We start from the raw sequence: 15,909 nt of genomic DNA on the forward strand, positions 1-15,909 counted from the left end.
GAGTAAATAGCATTGGGTACTACAAGTTAATAGTGTTTAGAGGAAGGGAATGGAGTACTTGAAGGCCGATTCTTTACTACTTGAACAACACCATCATACCAAAGACCATGTGCATGCTCTTAGGTCTGTCTCTTTTAATATGAGTAAGAGTTGCAGATTATGAAATATGGTCAATTTAATCCAATTCAATTATCATATTCTTGGACAAGACATATTTTATTATTATTTTTAAATTAAACAAATCTAATATGAATTAAATTTGCATTTTCTCATATTAAAATATGTTTCTTAGCTTGATTGTATCCATTCCATTTCATTTTTGAATATTAATAAGCTTGCTAGCCTGGTTGGAAAAGCTGATGCAAGTTGTAAAATAGGTGCATGGTGGTTCAAGTCCATTGGTTTAGACAGCTTGACCAACTTTTTACCATTTTTCAAAATGGTGTTCAGCCACCATGAAATTTTAGGTTGCATGTAGTCACAGTAGGATTATGAAAGGATGCACTATGTACAAGCCATGAGCAACCCATATATATATATACACATACATTATATTGTAGAGATTTTGGAATCATATAATCAACTTTCATTGATTGGTCATGTGTACATAAACACATTTTGATTAAGACACTGGTCTGTGGACGATTAAGTCCTCAGCCATATAAGAATTATGAAAGTAAAGAAGTACAGTACTGATTTCTCTAAAAACAAGTTAATGACGAAATTGAATGGTCATAATTGATGACCTAAATATGTTAAACTATTATATTCACTTAATCTAACCAGATCGACCTATCAAGCAATTAATCATTTTTTATTGTCTGCTCCTTCCCACTTGCTTTCCATGGAAGAGAAGATGATGTCCTCCATGATATTGTTGCTGCAACTACCAGAATTAAACATGGCATCAACCAAATCCGTAACCGGCTGCTGGTAGTCGACTACTCTCCCATATTCGACATTGGAGGGACCTGCAATGTCACTACTGAGGCCAAAGCTTCTATGCATTTGCATTTGTGTGTTAATGAAGGTACTAATTGTGCTGTCTCCTCTTGGCTTACTGTCCACTGTTGAAGTCCATCGGCTGAGAGGCATTGGAGCAGATGGCGGTGATATAGGCTGAGTAGTGGCGGTTTTTGGCGTCGTCCTTCTTGTGAATTCCGTGGACATTGGTGGAGGTGTTCGCGGCGCTGGGGACAACATATTATGGCATGTGTGTTCGCCTTTGTATGTCACTTCCAATGTGTAGGGATCGTTTTCGAGCCTCTGTACTTGTTTCTTGGCAGGGCAGTGGAATTGTTTTTGGTGGGTGCATTTGTAGTAGCTCCTGAAAGACAAATCATCAATCAAAGTGCTTCATCATTGTTGAAATGTTGTAACCATAATACATAATAGGTGTGAGTAGCTTAAATGTGATGTGTTATTTTTTTATTGGATCATATAAGGGTAAGTAGCTTCACCTTACTCATTAGTGAGTAGCTAAGCATTATCCATAGACTCTTTGCTCTACAACAAAAATGATCTACAGCGGCCGCTCACAACTGTTGTTAAAAGTGGAAAATGTCGTCGCCATAGATTTTGGCAGCAGCATTAGACTATATGACATGACCAGTTTCAAATTTTCAATGCAGAGACTTTTCTAAAGTAAAAATGCACATGTAATGCTAAGACCATGTCAAATTAATGGACATGGCCATGTACCGGCATTCTACACAATTGACAATTCATTGTGAAATATCACTGAGAAAATGAAGGAAAATCAGTAAATTTACCTTGGAAATCTTGATCCGAAAATATCCTTCTGGCCATATTTTTTCCAAATAAAACCATCCTCTGGTGGAATTTCAATATTACCCATCTGAGGTGCTGGTACCTTAACAATCCTTTTCTCTGTGTCAACATTTCTGCATAATTAAAAACCAAACAGCCCTTAATTACCCAATATTTCATGCAGTCCAACGTTTGAATTTCCTGGTCAACTAACAAGCTCCGACTGTGTCATATAAAGAAATTTTGCCCAGACCATTCACATTAAAGTGACAGCCCCAGTTGGTTCTCAATCATTTAAATGGAAATTAATGTATGGAATATACATTAATTATTGTTTCTAAAGTGTTACTGTCACGTTTTATGAAATTCTTTTTTCACAAGGAAACAAAGATTATATGAGAAATATACATTAAAAATATGCACGTTAAAACTATCCTCCATTTTTTATATTAAGAGAATTCTTCTTCATTGCACAATATGTTAAAGAACACAAAGAACATACATTCTAATGTTGTGTTCCTCTTCGTCTACGTAGGATTGGAGCTTTGAAATTAAAATTTGTAAAATTGAAAAGAAAAAAATAAATAAATAAAAAATAGTTCAATTTTGCAAGTCGTTTTTCTCCAATTCCATACAACCGAACACAACCTAAATTAATTAGTTGTTTTTTTTACCTTCTTCGTCGACGTTGCGTGGATGAATCTCCGGCTGAATCAGATGGCTGAACCTCCCCTCCACTGCCCCTCAGTTGCATAGGAGCTTCGACCGGAACTTGGAACCCCGAACCACGCCTTTCTAGTCCAGTACTAATATTCCTTTCATGCATTCTGTGTGCCTCAAACTCAGTACTACTCTTCTCAGCTAAAAATTGTCCATGGAATATATTCATTGCTTGAGAACCATCATATTTTACCCATTCTTGTACTCCTTCACCAATCTGATCCAACTCCCCTGGTTGATGCAGTCCATGAAAGATCATGTGGCCTAATGACATTGGATCAGCATTCAATCGATCCCTCGCGTTCCTGAAGATTTGTGTGATCTCATTGCATGATTTTGAAAGAATGTTAGGCTGGTTAGCCAAGTTTGGGAGGTTTGATTCAAGGTCTCTAGCCAAATTGCACCCATGAAAGATTAAAGAAATCGTCTCCTCCATGGTTTTTTGTTTTTGGGTGAGAGCTTTACTTAACATGTCTTCCATTTGGAAAACATATTGATCTATATATATATGTATATGTATATGTATATGTATATGTATAATATGATGTAAAGTCTAAAGGGGTAAAAAGGTGGTTCTTAGGTGGCTTCTATGTTGGTGCCTTTTGTGAAAGAATGTAGAAATTATTCAAGGTATTTCTGTACCTTTTACACGTTATATAGAAGAAGCTAGCTTGGAGTGTATGACTTGGTCATGGTCTGGTCACACGAACACTGCACTTATTCATTAAGTCCACAAGAAGACCTAGCCCACATTGAAACCCTTGTTTGGACCATGAATAAGAATTTTTCTAAGTTTGAAGATGTGACTGCGGTGTTAAATTGAGAGAATTAGTGGAGAAAATTAAGGATTCTGTTTGGTTATGGAAGTAGTATTGTTGGGGGTGGTGGTGGGGTTGAACCCTTTGACACATGTATAAACCTCACTTGGTGTGTGCCATGTGGCATAGCACAAGTCAGATCCTGTGGAGCCCATGACCAATCAGTCAACTGCACCATGGGCTACTCTCCCCTCGTATTAGTGTTTTTTTTTGTCCGTGACAAAAAGCTCGTATTCGGTTATGGGTTAAAATCATAAATTATTCCTCTACTTCTAAAATTGTGTATAAAATTTCGAACAGGATTAAAAAAAAAAATCTTGGACTTATTAAATAGATTATGAAATGTCAAATTTAAACTTACTATTTAATATTAAATTAAAAGTTATAATTATTATTTTAAAATTATAAAAATATCATTGTCTTTTTCCGAAGCACTTTGAAAGTTAAAATCGATTTAATAGCTTTTAATTAGGGTGTTTTTATAAGCGCTTTAGGGTATTTTGTAATTTAATAATAATAATAATAATAACAATAATTTTTAATTTAATATTAAATAACAAAGTCAAATTTGACATTTCACTGGATTTAGAGTAACTTAATAAATTTTGTTAGTTAAAGAATTTTTAAAATTTTAGGAATGATTTTTATACACTATTTTTTTTAAAATGGTGACGAGTTTTGTGATTTCCACACTATGGTTTTTTATGTAGGTTGAATGGATTAAAAGTGGGAAGTACGAAATGAGGTGGACTCAAGTTACTTCAAATAATTAATAAATATATAAAAAGCAATGACAGTTATTAGTCCGACAAATTTAAGAATATCAATAACATAACTCAAATAAATTAGTACGGATTTGGAATTCCGAACTCTAAATAATTATTGATATATAAAGAAAACAAAATCCTATATTTTGATTTGATGGGTCCTAGTCTCCTAGTTCAAAATAATATGTTTTGACCATTCAAATTTAAGGAAATCTGAATGTGGTTTATTTTGAGTGTTGGGAAAAAAAATTTAATTAGGAAAATGAGAAGAGAAGTGGCAAATTAAGAAATGATAGAATTAAATATATGACAATCTCATTATTATCTTTAAATAAAAAAGTGACATCAAATGAAATATCGAATTTTCTTGGTGGCCGCTAAATTATTGTTGATTTTTGAAGGCTATATGGTGAAAGAGGCCAATGGCCAAAAATAGTACCAATTAAACATAAAATACAAGAGAATGAAATAACATATGTTTGATAACACTCACTAATTTAATATATATGTAAAAAATAATGCTAAGTTGAGATATGAATGGTGCTATTTAAACCACCTCACTCTTTAGTGTGATAAGTTGTTGAATATCTTTTGTTATCCTTTCCAAAACATACAAATAAAATATATATTTTTATAATTAAAACAAATAAAACATTTTCATGTTAAATCAGTGGGTTAAATCGGCCAACATGGTCGCCTTCATATGTTACGCGTTATCGTGTTGTTGTAACTAGCTAGGTAGAAAAGGATATTAGCCACTTGGGTTTATGCAGTGTTTCAATAATGCTAAAATAGTATTTGACAATTCCAAAACCACCAAGATGGTCAATAATGTTAAAATTGTATCATTCATGTCAAATTAATGCACCGGCTGCTGCATAATTGTATTCGGACAATGCTGCTGAATTCCGACTTTTTGAATACAATAAAAGTCTTACGTATACAGTAAATGCATACATAAGACTTTTTTGAATTTCAACTCGACCGACAGGGCGCCACTTCTAAGTAAATATCGGATTTGTACAGGATTAGACCTGATCCAAATCCGATAAATATTTTACTCGATCCAATTCGATTTCGATAATTCAATAGATATTTTGCTAATACAGCATCACAACTAAAAAATGATACTCCATTCAAAGATTGAGTACTGTGAGAGGGAGCCAAACAAAACTTCATTTAAATGCACTCAAGTGAGACTAATTAATCTCTATCTTCGGATTAAATATCATGGATCATTAACTTGTTAAAGAATTAATTAATGTTTCTTTAAACAAATCAATATGTTGAAAGTTCATTGTTCATACATATCAAAATTTAATACATTTAAAGTATGTTTATAGTGCATAATACATCTCTCACGTGTAAAAAAACACCTCTAAAATTTTAATTTGGTACAAATAAATCCCTCTGATAAATTTAACTCTTAAGTTGATTAAATTACCCTTACTGAACCATTTTATAAAAAAATATATAAAAATAAAAAATTTTAAAAAATGATACCATTGAAGGATGCCCTCACGTGCAAAAAAACATTATTTTTTTACAAAGCAATAAGTGTTAAAAATTATATTAGTAAATGCAGAGAGTCGAAACTTGACACTCCAAAATCTACCGGAGGCACTAACCCACTGGGTTATCGAGGCATATGCTACAAAAAACACCCTTAAAGTTTTAAACCCTAAGTTGACTATATTACCCTTACTGAACCATTTTATAAAATATATAAAAATAAATAGTTTTGTAAAATGAGCGAAAAGAACATTATTGGAGCGCGTCGACAATAGACAAGTAAAGATAAAAATAAAAATAAAATGAAAATGAAAATAAAGTCCAAACTAAAGAAAACAAATTTGGTCCAAATTCCGAAAACTAGCACACATTGATATTGTGATTTTTTTCCTTTTTTTTTTGTTTAACAATGTTGGTACCAAAAATAAAATAAAATAAAATAAAATTAGTAAAAAACAGTAAACTGAAATTTCAAAATAATCAGAGCCTTATTCTACAAAATCTCACAAAAAAATAAATAAATAAAAATAGAGATATGTATAAAGGAATTTAAATATATATATATATATATATATAAGGTAATGTGCACATAACACCTCTATACTATGAGATTAGCAGTATATATACCCCATTGGACATTTTTAGAGGAGTAAAAGGGCAAAACATGTATTACAATACTAATTTATGTTAGATTTCTGATTAAGGGGTATTTTTGCACAATGTAAAAAGATTAGGGGTGTTGTTTGCATACTTTTTTAAATAGGGGGTTAAAAGTACAACACGTAATATACTTTAAGGGTGTTTTCTGCACTTGTCCTTATCAAAACTCTGAATAGTTGTTGAAGATGATGGACTTGTATGAAATATTTTAAAAATTATTTACCCCAAAAACAAATATTATAGAAATTTGTTAAAGAACAAAATCAACGGTTGATTGAGATGCGTCATAATTGTTCTTTGTAGAAATTTCTAAACGAATAAATTCAATGGATACATCATAGTCATTCTTTGATGTCTTTAAATGGTAGGATTATAATTTGTAAACCAACAAGTCCTCTAAAAGTGGGGGGTGTGTGATTGTGCAAGCTGAGCGTCAATACAACATTTTGCATGTTTTTTTAGCAGCTGATTAAAAGATAGGTGGAGGATGAGAAAATTGCTCTCTTAGCATTGTTCAGTAATTTGTTGAGAACTAAATTGTTGTACTTTAATTACTTTGCTTCATACTAGAACTTTGGTGGTCAATTTCTTGCCCATTATGAATTATGGTGATCTATTTTTCACAATAATATTTGTAATTAGAGTCCCCGAAGTTGAATAATTTTTTATTAGTTATTTATACCAAATACAATTAAGTAGAGGTTCACTTTCTTATTTGTTATATAAATGACTAATTATAAATTATAAATTTAAGAATTCACCACAAAAAATAAGTGCAATAATCATTTTTCTAATATTTGTGATCCTCTATCTCATGGGAAATTATTTTTTTAAACTGTTTGTTGGACATCATGATCTCCTCTATACATAATACAATTAAACAGAATTTGAAATACATATAGACACGTGATTATGCTATGCATAATAGGGTTAATTCTGTTGTACTTTCTTATATTCATACACATATACAAACCAACCAAATGAAAAACTGAAAAAAAAAATCGGTAATTAATGAAAAATGAATTTGAAATATACAATGCTATATATAAATGAGTGTGTATATATATATTGATAGAAAATCAGAGTGGGAGCATCATGACATTATACCGACATTTGTGGTCAGACTCCATATTATTTTTCATATTTGAAATTAACAATTTAATTTGGTCTTTTCGGACCCAAATCAAACCTGAAACCCAAATCAATGAAATTTAATTTTGTAGTATTGGAATCCACTCGTCCAATCATCGAACAGAATCAAATCATAAATTCACTTCGCTCCTCTGATTTACCAGACACAATCAAATTCTGCGATTGCCCCCCATTACTTTGTTAAATGACATGTCCACTTTCTATTTCTGTCAATGACAGACCTATCTCCAACAATTTTGGAAAATCCATGATGTAAATGGGGATGGGAATTGCTTTAAAACATCCGCCGATTTTGGGACAGTTTTGGTTAAGGGTGACAATTCGTGTTCGTGTCGTGTGATATAACGGGATTATACATAATAGGTAAATCTAAATTTAACCTATTTAATAATCGTGTTAAAAATTCTCAACACTAACCCAACTTGTTTATTAAACAAGTAAACATGTTAACCCGTTTAATGATCTGTTTATCAAAACGAGACATTTAATATTTAATCAAATACTAAATAATAGTAAAAATTGTCATAATTAACCCAAATATTCAAAATAAAAAGAAAAATCATAAGGTATAGACAAGGTTTATGTTGAAATGAGTTAATTATCCATTGTAATTAGGTTTAAACAGGTAATATATTACATAAATCATATTCACGATTATAACATGTGTTAGTTAAATGGGTTATAAACGGGTAGAACTCCTTAATTCTAACCCGATACGGTTAAGTAAGCGGGTTAATCGTGTCGACATTTTTATGACCCAAACCCGTTTATACGAAACCCAAACTCAAACCCTTTTAACTCATATTGTGTTCATGTCATATCGTGTCGTAATTTGCCACCCCTAATTTCGGGGTATGGTTGTCCGCTCTAAATATACTATAAATTTATTAAATTACCCTTACATATTATGATAAATTACTAAAATAGGTTAAGTATATATATTAGGGATGACAAAAATTCCAATCTCGGCGGGTTTTGCCCAATTTTGGGGCGATTTTGGAACCAATTATGTAAATGGCGCGAGGATGGAGGCTATTTTGAAAAACCCAGTGGGTTTTGAAGCGATTACGAGGATGAAAAAATTAAACGGAGTTGGGAATAGAGAATGAGATGTGCGCCCTAAATTGTCCCATTGCCATCCCTAATTCTCGCTCTCAATTGCTTATGTTCCGGATAGAGGAATAAGACCAGACACAAACAAATCCACAACACCGAACTAATTTATATTGATATATATACATATATATATACACACACACACAATTATACATGAGTAAATTTTTTTTTTTACAATTTGACCAATTTTAATTTTAATACTTCAATTCTACCAGCAGAATGTATATTTCAAATAAACTGAAATATAATTAAAAAAATATTTTTATCATTTTATTTTTATAAATTAAAATTGTAATATTATGTTCCACTGAAAAAAAAATGGTAAAATTATAAACTTAAAACTAATCTAGTACAAATTTCATAAAATGGTAAATGCCCTATTCAATATCCTTTTTTCTCCCCTTTGTCTCCTTCAATTTTAGTGTGCACGTACAATGGTAGAAATGAGAGGCAAGGAAATGGGAGTATTAATCACGAGAGAGTGGGTAAAAAAATAAATAATCACGAGAAAGAAAAGAAAATGTTGGCAATTAATTGTTTTTAAATGGTAAGGAAAAATAATAAATTTTCAATTGAAAATTTCAATCTAAATTTCAGACAAAATAACTTGCATCGAACAAATTAATTTATTTAAAGTACAATGGACTGAAGTCCTATTTAGCATTGTTGTATTAAATGGTAGAGAGAAAATTTTAAAAAAATAAAATTTATTTATCTATTTTTTATTTTTTATTTTGTGATGGTAATGGGCCAATGGCAAAACAAGTTTTCATCATTTATTAAAAAATAAAAAATCAAAAAAATATTTCACTAAGTATTATTTTTTTGGGTAAATTTTTTTTTTTTAAAAAAAAAAAATCAAAATTGGTTCTTAATAAATCGAAGGGTTATAAAATTACTACTGTACAGAGCACTAGATGTGCTTCTCGATGCAATCGCAGCCTTTGCTTCGATCCGGAACGTCTTCTTCACTGATCGCACTGAGGATGCTATCATCAACAACTCGTTCCTCAATCCCAAACCCTAGCTTACATCGCACCATGAAAACGTCCTCTGCAACTCCTTCCAAGTCTCCAACCCTCCCTCTCTTTGAAAACCCTAATTTTTCTCTCTCCAATTCACCCTATTCTCAAACCATCACACTATCCAAATGCTTCTCTGCAACCGCACACCCCATTACCGTTTGTAATACGGAACAAGAAACGATTGACTCGGATCCACAGTCTCTCACGGTCGTGTCCTTCTACAAGTTCGCAGATTTTCCAGACCACGCCAACATACGAAAGCCCTTGAAGGAACTCTGCGAAGAACTGGTAATTTTCTTCTTCGTATATATATATGTATGAAAGTGCTGAATTCGCATATATATATATATGTATGGAAGTTGTTGAATAATACTGATTATGAAAACCCTCTGTATAAAAATGTGTAACTTTTGTTTTCAAATATTTTATGGAAGCTGCAAATTGGTTGGAATTTCGGAAGTAAATCTTGTTTTTGAGGGCAAAAACTGGATAAAAAAATGAAGTAGCCAAAGCAAAATAAGTACTTTTGAAAAGCTATTGGAAAGTTGGCTAAGCATGTTGCTGCTCCTTGTGAGTGCGGATAGTATTGAAATAACAAGGTATAAAATTTTAAATACGTTATTACTGAATCTCGTGTCTAAAACAAATTCATAGGGGGTAAAATGAAATGTTGCTATTGTTTGCGCGGGTATCCAAAGTGTTGAAATGCCTTTTGTGGAGTAACCTTAGATACAAGTGAAAGTCAATATGGTACTATTTCAATTCTCGAAACAACAATGCTCGGCATAAATTCTCATTGTGGCTCATATGTAAAAGTCCATTAGTTGGTACTATGAATTTGGAAAGACACTTGTCCTATTAATTAGGTATTTTAAGCTGAGGTTACCCGGGATAATTATGTCGATGAAATTGTTTGGTGATCTGTAATGTGCATGTGTATTTGTGGATAGAAGCTTGACCTACTTTTTTGATATGGATGAAGTTTTTGGCATTCATGTTGATTAGCAATGCAAGGATGGCTAATGAATAATTGTGAGAGAAATTTTTGCATCATGAACACAGCTCCACATACAACTTTTCAGATAATGTTGATGCAGCGAGAATGCTAAGTGATGTTATTATACATAATAGAGAGAGGAAAAAAAAACTATGCATTGCTTACATGACTAGGTGCAAGGTAGCACTTGGCATGAACCACTTGGTATGCATGTGCATTATCCAGGGAAAGAAATTGGGATTAGTACGATTCAAAGTCATATAATTAGGAACAAGTAGACGAACTGTGAAGCAATATGACATTTGAAAGCCTTTAAAGGCTGTGCAGGGATTGAGTTGCAAGTCACCCAATTTGTGGTTTTTGTTAGGGAATTTTTTTTTTTTTTTTTTCTGTCTGTTTTTTCTTAAATAGGTTGTAATCATGATCAAGCCACATGATTATATTGTTCAGCTTGGGGTAGATAATTGTTTTGCCATATTTTCTGCAATTTCATGAATTAATTCACCAATGTTTGCATCATCAGTTAGCTCCTTTATCTAGCAGATCCTTGCATCTCACTATTCTTATTCATCTTATTATTATTACGATGCTTATTCATCTGTGCCATTCATACCTCACCAAGCTGATGCTGTTCAGCGTGTTTCAGGTGGTATTATTCTTGCACCAGAAGGAATCAATGGCAGCATATGTGGGACACGTGAATCAGTGAAAAGAGTTCTTGGATTCATTGAAAGTGATAACCGTTTGAAAGGGCTTAGACAAGTGGAATCGCCTGTAAGTCCTGAGGAAGAAGATATCCATCATGGACACAGTAGCAGTTCTCCTCTTGCAGCAGGCGAAGATGCTCCCTTTCGTTGGGATCATGTGAGGGTCAAGTTGAAAAGCGAGGTATTGTTCTTTGCAATAGTTATTAATTTGGACCGATGACCCTACATTTCTTAGGAACTGTAGGAATTATCTGTGCGTCATACTTTCTATGAGGTGGCACTTGTTTTCATATATATATATATATGTATTGAAAAGTCACTTATTTTCATATTGTTTTATGTATAAGCAGATAGTTTCTCTTGGACTGCCTACCGTGTCACCAATTGAAAGAGTTGGAAAATATGTAAATCCAAAGGATTGGAATTCATTGATTAGTGATCCAGATACAGTGAGTAACTTAACTCCAGTTTAGTTGCTGAGCCCCTGTATAATTGATTAATTGAATTTGTTATGTATAAAATTTTACATTTTATAGTTGCTTCTGCTTGAATTGATCCACAATTCTGCCAGATGTATTTACCATTTTGTTTCAGCTTTAGCTAGCTTGTTCTAAGTTATTTTCAACTACAATCGATAGATGAAAACTAAATAGATAGGGTCATTTTTTTTTTCCACTCGAGTGTTGGAATGGTAGTGCTTTTTGATGTATTTGAAGAGATGTAGGTTGTGAAGCTGCATGGTATATAGCAAAAAGGTTAAAATTTGCATGTTACCCGTGTTTTCTAAAAAAATCCCATAAATACTTAATTGGTTGTGAAGATGATTTGTGATTTTATCTATGCCACATGATCAGCATGGCCAAGTGCTTTTCTTGGATTGAAAATCGATACCTGGCCTCCTTAAAGCTTCTACTATAGTAGGCGTTGATAATGATTTTTTTTTTTTTTGCCATATGAATTTTGTTAAGGTTTTAGTTTTAAGTTTTATTGTATGGGAATGTACTCAACGCACACGACAAAGAATTTTCCCAACAACTTGTACTTGAATCCTATTTTTCCATGATACTTTGTCTAATTTTGAGGCAACCTACTAAGGAGCTTCACTCGCGTCACAAGGACTTTCGCTCAGCAACTTGGAGACTTTTTAGATCAGTCAATAGAGTGAAAACCCCTTTTTTACCCATGTCGATTTTGGTCATCCCCTTCCCCAAGCTGCATATGGGACTGTGCTTTGTTATGAAGTTAGACATACTGTTGAATTTTATTTTTGTCTCAACTAGCACTGAATTTAATTCTAAATTAATATGTAGTTAACGCACTTTATGTTTAAGGCACTTAAAACTTGAGCGTTGATCAATGTAGTTACTACTTACTAGTCACAGAGACAAAGCTTGCTTTTGCCTACAGATCTTGAACCTAAACTTATTGTTGACATTACACATTTAGGTAGTGATTGATGTGCGCAATAATTATGAAACTAGAATTGGGAAGTTAGAAATACTGTTGAATTTTATTTTTGTCTCAACTAGCACTGAATTTAATTCTAAATTAATATGTAGTTAACGCACTTTATGTTTAAGGCACTTAAAACTTGAGCGTTGATCAATGTAGTTACTACTTACTAGTCACAGAGACAAAGCTTGCTTTTGCCTACAGATCTTGAACCTAAACTTATTGTTGACATTACACATTTAGGTAGTGATTGATGTGCGCAATAATTATGAAACTAGAATTGGGAAGTTTAAAGGAGCAGTTGATCCGTGTACCACTGCATTTCGGGAGTTCCCATCCTGGGTGGCAGATCAGTTTCAACTTAGTGAAAAAGAAGGCCAGGTGGAGTTGAATGGTTCAACCAGAAGTACCACATCACATGGAGAGAATGGACGTGAAATGCCGCCTCGGGTTGCTATGTACTGCACAGGTGGAATCAGATGTGAGAAAGCTTCAAGTTTTCTCCTCGGCAAAGGTTTCAAAGAGGTAACTTTTCTTTTCAGCTCTATTCTTAACACTCGACCTGACTTCTATTATGCTCATTTTACCTTTTGAAAGGGAAGAGTCAATGTTACATGGATTTCATCGCAGAAGCTATATGTTAAACAATGAAAGAGTAACCCATCCAAGAGGATAAAGTAATTATTACCTTTTGTGGGTTCATTTCTTCCAAATTTTGAAATTATTTTTTCCTTCTATCTACATTTCTTAATTGTATTTGTAGTTTGAGGTGAAGTTTTCTATTTATATCAGTTGAAAGGCACACAGTCCAAAAGTGAAATATCTTGAAATCAAGCCTTTTAGGGTTTGATGGAGATTGCGCATGAAATTGAATATATTATTAGTTTGTTGTGCCATATATGCAGTCTTCTTCTGACCTGCAGCTAAAGGTCATTACTTAATGTAGTCTCCATTAATTGAGGGTGTCTAGACAAGTGCTCGGTGCAATGGTAAATGCTTGGACCCAACCATGAAACTGTGGGTTCAAGTTTGAGCCTAGCCATTTTATACAATTCATGCCTAAGGATTTTAGGTTATTTCTGAAGCAGATTATGTATATTCTTGCAGCTTTATATAGGGTTTTGGATTTTTTTAATATTATTTATTTATATATTTCTGCTCTGTGCAATATGAAGCTCGTCTGTGTCATGTTTAGTGCTGATCTTTGCACAGCCAATATCAAGCCCCAATAAAGGGGGAGGGTTGCATTAGGTATCTTGACAGTTGGTGTAAAACTATTTGTCAAGACAGAAATGCGTATTCATGTCCCCAACTAGTTGGAAAAAAAGGTTTTGTTGGTGGTGGTAGTAGTGATGGTTCTGCTGCTGCTGCCTGCTACTTTGTGCAGTAAGATTCCATCTTATATGTGTCACATAAACATGGAATTCTGTTTGTGTTAGCTGGGAGGAACTCAATACAAACAATCTTTGGCATTGGTGCAACGTTGCTGGTCCTCTGACTTGAATAGTTTTGAGCTCCTATCACTGGATGAAGCAATGTCTCCTAGGGGGTAATTTTATATTTCATGAGAAAAGTGAAGACACTATTTTGTCATCAATGTTGTACATGAATAACCAGATAACATCGATTTATTGACAATATCTTGGAGGACAAAGTTTTCTTTTAAACTATTAAAAAATTAATATGAACCTCATTGGCATTTCGTTTGTGTTTTTTTTTGGTTGCAAGATTAAAATAAATGACAGCCAACCCTACCGCATCCTTCTGCCAGGCTAATTCCAAGGGGCTGTATTGATTGTTCTGTTTTAAAATGTGTCATTAAATGGTATTTGTATTGATTGTTCTGTTTTAAAATGTGTATTAAATGGTTTTTCTATTGATTTTTATCTTGATATTCCATTAAAGGAAAAAGATATAGACATGTAGTTTGACGGACAAAATCTTTGAAACTCAATTTAGCACACTGCTTGAGTCTGCAGGAGATCATTATTATGTGCTTGGCTAAGCCATAAACCAATAATAAGATAAGTGATTCATTTTTATTTTTTTGTTTTCTGCATTCTCAATGCTTTTTCAGGTTTATCATCTGGAAGGTGGGATTCTGAAATACCTGGAGGAAATCCCAGAGTCTGAGAGCCTTTGGGAAGGTGAGTGCTTTGTGTTTGACAAGCGAGTTTCGGTTGAACATGGGTTGGCACAGGGTACTTTCAAGCTTTGCTATGGGTGCAAGCAACCTGTGAGTGATGCGGATATGGAAGCTCCAGAGTGGGAGTATGGAGTTTCTTGTCCACACTGTTACTCTTCGAAATCTGAACTAGAGAAAGAGAGGGCAAGAGCTCGACAAAGGCAATTTGAGACATGGGGTGTTATTGGTGGTCCAGATAAGGGTCGCCCACCACCAAAAACAACGGACACTGAAAAAATTGTCACCCCGGTGTCAAATTCAGTATAATTCTCTGAAAGATGGAAACACTAAAATAGATCCAGTTAGGAATTCGTTTTCAATTTTTGACTGATGTCCATGCCTGGAAAATGAGTTGTAATGAGCGGATGTGATCTCATTTCTGATGACTTCTCTGCCCCGCGTTTTTTTTTTCTTCGAGATAGTTGATTTTAAACTTGTATTCTAGGTTAGTGACATTAATTTAAAATTTGACCTTAATTCTCATTGTTGGAGCCTTCATAGTTTATTAACTTTGAGATCACTTTTTACCCTTCCCCTTGGACCCTCATTGGATTTTTCTCATTTAACCAAGCAGCAGCTTTGTTTGGTGCCAAAGGAATATTACGCCAAAGGAATATTACTTTCTTGTGCGTATCATTTTTAAGATGGGTTTTGCTATAATGGCCTGGTTATGTGGTGGCAGTTGGCAATTTTTATCTTTATCTTTATATTTATTATTTTTTTTTTTCGGGTCGAGAATGGTATATTATTACCCACCAACAAAAGGACCCTATAAAATATAATTGGTTTATGATTTGCAAGGGAATTATTTTCACAATCGACATTAATTCTACTCATTGTTTAGAAAACAAAAATGAATGATGTTAGATTACACTAATAATAATTAAATTAACTCTCGATTCAATATTTTAAAAATTCAGAAACTTATAAAAAGATTGATTATTAAAAAATTTTAACTGGTTTTTCAGAAAATAATCTTACAAAGGTATCAAGTATCAACAAAACATATTTTTATACAATTTTATTTT

General features: G+C 33.1%; 2 protein-coding genes across 2 annotated transcripts; one reads left to right on the forward strand and one right to left on the reverse strand.

Annotated features, from left to right (window-relative positions):
- Positions 1 to 609: 609 nt before the first annotated feature.
- Positions 610 to 3,006, reverse strand: LOC132314482 (WRKY transcription factor 55-like). The gene is made up of 3 exons (XM_059813343.1): positions 2,445 to 3,006; positions 1,773 to 1,904; positions 610 to 1,327 (listed from the first exon to the last, which is right to left on the reverse strand). Exons 1-3 carry the CDS (start codon positions 2,969 to 2,971, stop codon positions 808 to 810), a joined length of 1,179 nt encoding a protein of 392 aa, XP_059669326.1. The 5' UTR covers positions 2,972 to 3,006; the 3' UTR covers positions 610 to 807.
- A 6,410-nt stretch (positions 3,007 to 9,416) lies between these two features.
- Positions 9,417 to 15,364, forward strand: LOC132312492 (rhodanese-like domain-containing protein 7). The gene is made up of 5 exons (XM_059810869.1): positions 9,417 to 9,828; positions 11,174 to 11,425; positions 11,595 to 11,693; positions 12,940 to 13,221; positions 14,774 to 15,364. Exons 1-5 carry the CDS (start codon positions 9,433 to 9,435, stop codon positions 15,146 to 15,148), a joined length of 1,404 nt encoding a protein of 467 aa, XP_059666852.1. The 5' UTR covers positions 9,417 to 9,432; the 3' UTR covers positions 15,149 to 15,364.
- The last annotated feature ends 545 nt before the right edge of the window (positions 15,365 to 15,909 follow it).

This window comes from Cornus florida, unplaced genomic scaffold (genome assembly GCF_030987335.1).
Source record: "Cornus florida cultivar Cherokee Brave unplaced genomic scaffold, ASM3098733v1 CherokeeBrave_3.0.0_Hap2_Chr06, whole genome shotgun sequence".
Taxonomy (NCBI): domain Eukaryota; kingdom Viridiplantae; phylum Streptophyta; class Magnoliopsida; order Cornales; family Cornaceae; genus Cornus; species Cornus florida.